Here is a 4,249-nt window from a genome sequence, read left to right on the forward strand (position 1 = left end):
AAGGATTTACCCATGGTGTACTCTTTTAATTCTAATTACCGGGGTCTACTGTTCGGAAGCGAAAAAGGAAAGTCTCTCCCGCCTCTCGCTCGATGCTGTAAGCGAGGAGCGACTCGCTCCGGTTTAGCTGACGCATGCATCGCTCGCGTTGCCTGGCTTGCTCCTTCTCTCGCCTTTTTTGGAGACGCATCATCGTTGCGGATGGTGCTGCGCGGCCATGTCGCTGCCTGGAGGATGGCATAGAAAGTTGTGTTCTAGCCCGTCGCTGTCCTGGCGATTGACGCAGGATGCGTAAGTGGCGTTTATGCTGCATGCATAGTCGATAGCACTGCGGCTGCGCTCGAGGATTGGCTGTGGCGACCGGCCCCCCGGAGCCTCAAATGCCGGTGATGCAGCCGGTCCTTTCACGCGCAAAGCTGCTCCACGCGTCCACGCATTTTATGGATGGCTTGGCTGGGTTTGGCTGCCACTCGTTATCGTACTACCCTAACACAACACAACAACATGACCGTCCTGCGTTCAAGCCCCGTTTGATCCTAGTGGCCTAGGACTGCCTATCTCGCTATGGGTAAACTAATTAGTAACAAGTCACGTCAACTCGTACGACTTAGCAACATGCTCGCCATGAGTTCAAGCCTCGTATGGACTGTCTATCGTAGCAACGGTTAACTATCCGGCATGACCGCGTAGGTTGTTGCGCCAAGAAGAAGAAGAAGTGACTGAGGCAGGTAGGCAGAAAAGCAATGGTTACTGTGTCAAATAAGAAAAAGATGAAGAAGCTTTGTACTATCCGCAGCTCATAAGATTGATGTGGACAATGTGGACAATACAGAAATAAGAAAATCGACTTAAAAAAAATTCATATTGATCCCTTCCTGTATGTCCTCCCCGTTCCTATATGCTCCCTCCAGTTCGCTTCGCTCTTGTCCCCCATTGTTTAGAACCCATCGTCGCTTCGGAACAGTAAACGCTACTACACGCAATCCCCGTTTTCATCTTCTCATCTCACCTCTTCGACTATCACCCTTCCTGCTCCTCCGCTTCCTTCCGCTCTTGTTAGCTCCCCATTTATTCACTCCCTTTCTCCTTCTTTCCTTCCCATTCCTTTTCTTTCCTAATGCTGTTCAATAATGCTAGCATAGTTTAGAATAACAAATGTAAACTGTATTTGCCGTAAGCCTTAAGGCAAACAATAGTGAAGTGCGGGCGGATTAACCAGTACACAAACTAAGCGGCCGCGTGAGGTCCCGAGGAAAGGATCCTTCGTAATCCTTTTTTTTTGTCGAAACCATCCGTAAACGATCCAGTTCATTTGTGTCGGCTCGAACTCGTTGCACCCACGGGTCGGATTGGCGCCTGCCGAACTACCCTAGCGCACTCGCTGACCACATACTAGCGCCTCATGGAACCACTTGGTCGATTGCAGCCCGTGGCCGATAAGACCCCACAGCTCCCTGCCATCTCCCTGCTCACTTAGTTGTACGGGTGATTTCGCCATCCCCCACGTGCCGAGGCCGCGTTCAGCATTGCAAGCTCATAGCCTCCCGTACACATTTTCTACTTCTTCTTTGACGTAACGAACAATGCTGTAGACAGGGCTGAAACGGCTTCTTAACCTTACTCAAATCACGCTATCGGATAGTCGGTTCTTGCTATCTGGGGAATGGTCTGGATAAGAATCGATCTCGTCCGGTCTCGTAGGAACCGGTCTCATTACAGCATGCGTTCAATGAGTCGGGGCGCTGGTCGAAGAGAGCACCAGAGTGACGATGAAAAGATTGCAGCAGATTGCCGTTTGGTTTAAAGGGTATACAACATGCGGCATTTAATTGTTGCTCGTCCGCATAAAAAGTTTACCAAAATATGTCCCTAATCTACAAACATCATAATACTGTGTTTGTGGTTGTGTTAGTCACAAAACGCTTTAGGTGCAGTGTGGCACATAAACGTGCACGAATTGGTACATCATTTGGTGTGCCAGAGCCATTGCATCTAACAATTTACCCTTTAATTAACTTAACTTCCTTTAACGCATCAAGAGGATTCGCAGCCAATGTCACACACGGGAAAAACAAGGATAAAGAAAACTCCCTCACGTGCGAGAAAGAGCAGCAACAACCACAGATTTGCGCCAATAACTTGGTGAGAAAGCGACGGAACATCATCGCCTGTGAGCGAGAGTGAAACAGAAGTCATTACCATAATCTTCCCACCCATAATCAACAACCATAATTCGTGTGTGTGTGTTCGCCCCATACAAATGGCATAATTTTTATTTTCGCTTGGTCGAAAATCGCGGCGAAAACCCGATTTTGCGGCTGGGGAAAATTCCAACAACAACGAAAAAATTCAAATTTCTCCGGACAGGGGGCGCCACGCGACGGTTGCCACAAAATTTGAAACCCTTTTTTGCGAAATGGGGACGTTTTGCGTAAAGTTTTAAGGAAACTGTACGTGTTGAATGAATTTCTGTAATTTTGGGTGCTGTTTTTGAGATTTTTGAGTAATTTTTGCAGTTTTTTCACAACGAACTGCTCGATCTACTCGACTGTAATCGAGTAGCTGCCCGATCGGTGTCGAGCAGCCACTCGAATGGTCCTTGGGCATGGAAACGTCAAACGCGGGCTGTCAAAGTGGCAGCTGGCTGTCACTTGTTTGTTGTTTTCGTGAGGAGAGGAATTTCGAGAAACCGTGTTTGCGTGAAATTTTCGGGAGCTGCACGGTGCAAAAATGCTGGCTTCCCGGGCACTGCTGGTCGGAAGATTGCTGCAACGCAGCGCCGCTGCCGCGAAGGTCAACCCCACCGGCCTGCGCAACCAGATCGTGCGCCATGGCCACGAGTAAGTGTGATCCGGCCACAGTGGCCACCGCGTTCCGCATTATGTAATTATAATTCCTGTTTTTCCTTCCCTGGGCGCCCTGCGTATCCTTGAAATGGCCATTGGCGGATTGCTGGAAACGTGAATCTGCATCGCCGCACTACTCCGCACGGGCAGCTGGTCGTATCGAGTGAACGGCCCGAAGCCGGAGATGCTGGCACGCGTCGGTGCACAGGTCGCCGGCGGTTTCATGTGGTGGTGGGTGCTGTGGCATCTCTTCCACGAGTACGAACACATTACGGTGCGTAATCTGACTGCGGGTGTTTCAATGCAATGCGCCAGCAGCCCCTGGATGATGTTGTGTGTTTCCTTACTCCTTGCAGGGTGAATTCGACTATCCGGATCCGTCCTCGTGGACCAACGCCGAGCTGGGCATCCCGGCGGACGATGTCGAGTAGGGGAGTTCCCTCACTGCCTGCAAACTCCGTGCTTCAATTCTGTGCTTTTTAGAACAACATCCAGCAAGATTCGGTTGTAAATAAACAGTGGCGACTGTAGCGTTAACTGGAACACGGGTGTTGCGGGAACGTATCTATTCCGGTGTTTGAAGGCGGTGGAGGCGTGTCTCCCGGGCGGCGTCGCATATCCTGCCCCTGTGTCTGCTACAACGACCGGGTATGACTGAGAAAACTTACCATCTCGCACTGGATGCTGCTGGATTATACGCACATTTGCAACACTCTTCCGTTGAACCATAGAGGGACCAGTACCTCTATCTCTTTACGCCAGACTTCTGAGAACGTCATCGTGCTGCCCAGTCATCATTATCGATACCTCGTTGCCATTTATTTTTATCATTTATATCGGTCAAAGTTGTGCCTTGGGGCAGATATGATGAAATTCCTAAAACAGCATGTCGATCACACGTCGCTCTATGCAGCAGTTCTGGTAAGTCATGCGCTTGCTTTGATCCGAGCATTGCATGAACGTTCACATCGTTCAGTGCCAGATCTGTGATGTCGAGGACGCTCAAATCATCCGAAAGCTTCTCCACTCTTTACTGGTTCGTACCGCAGGTTCTTTTCCCCTCCGAGTATCCGTTCTGCAGAAATAGGCTGACACGTAGGATGCACCTGACTGCTAAATTCCGTAACAAGACAATGTTCATTCCTGCTCTGCCTTTCAGCAATACTTCATGTACCCTGTAACACCCGTCTGTAATACAAGGGCGAATCGGGAAGCAGTTACGAGTCTATGCACGATTCCCCAACCCTCAACAAACTCAATACCTTGACCCGGCTAACCCTTAAGGGATTGCTTGGATCAGCCCTTCCGGGCGTGAACGAACCAACCCGTATCCATTAGTCTACCAAGCTACCATAAATAAATCTCCATGTAATAGAATTATGATCGCCACATCGCTGACCTCG

At 49.6% G+C, this 4,249-nt stretch overlaps 1 protein-coding gene across 1 annotated transcript; it reads left to right on the forward strand.

The window, feature by feature from the left end:
• The first annotated feature begins 2,629 nt into the window (after positions 1 to 2,629).
• Positions 2,630 to 3,389, forward strand: LOC120897219 (NADH dehydrogenase [ubiquinone] 1 beta subcomplex subunit 2, mitochondrial-like). Its single transcript, XM_040301897.1, has 3 exons — positions 2,630 to 2,840; positions 2,997 to 3,120; positions 3,203 to 3,389. The coding sequence occupies exons 1-3, from the start codon at positions 2,731 to 2,733 to the stop codon at positions 3,275 to 3,277; spliced, it is 309 nt and encodes a 102-aa protein (XP_040157831.1). The 5' UTR covers positions 2,630 to 2,730; the 3' UTR covers positions 3,278 to 3,389.
• Positions 3,390 to 4,249: the final 860 nt, after the last annotated feature.

This window comes from Anopheles arabiensis, chromosome 2 (assembly GCF_016920715.1).
Source record: "Anopheles arabiensis isolate DONGOLA chromosome 2, AaraD3, whole genome shotgun sequence".
Classification (NCBI taxonomy): domain Eukaryota; kingdom Metazoa; phylum Arthropoda; class Insecta; order Diptera; family Culicidae; genus Anopheles; species Anopheles arabiensis.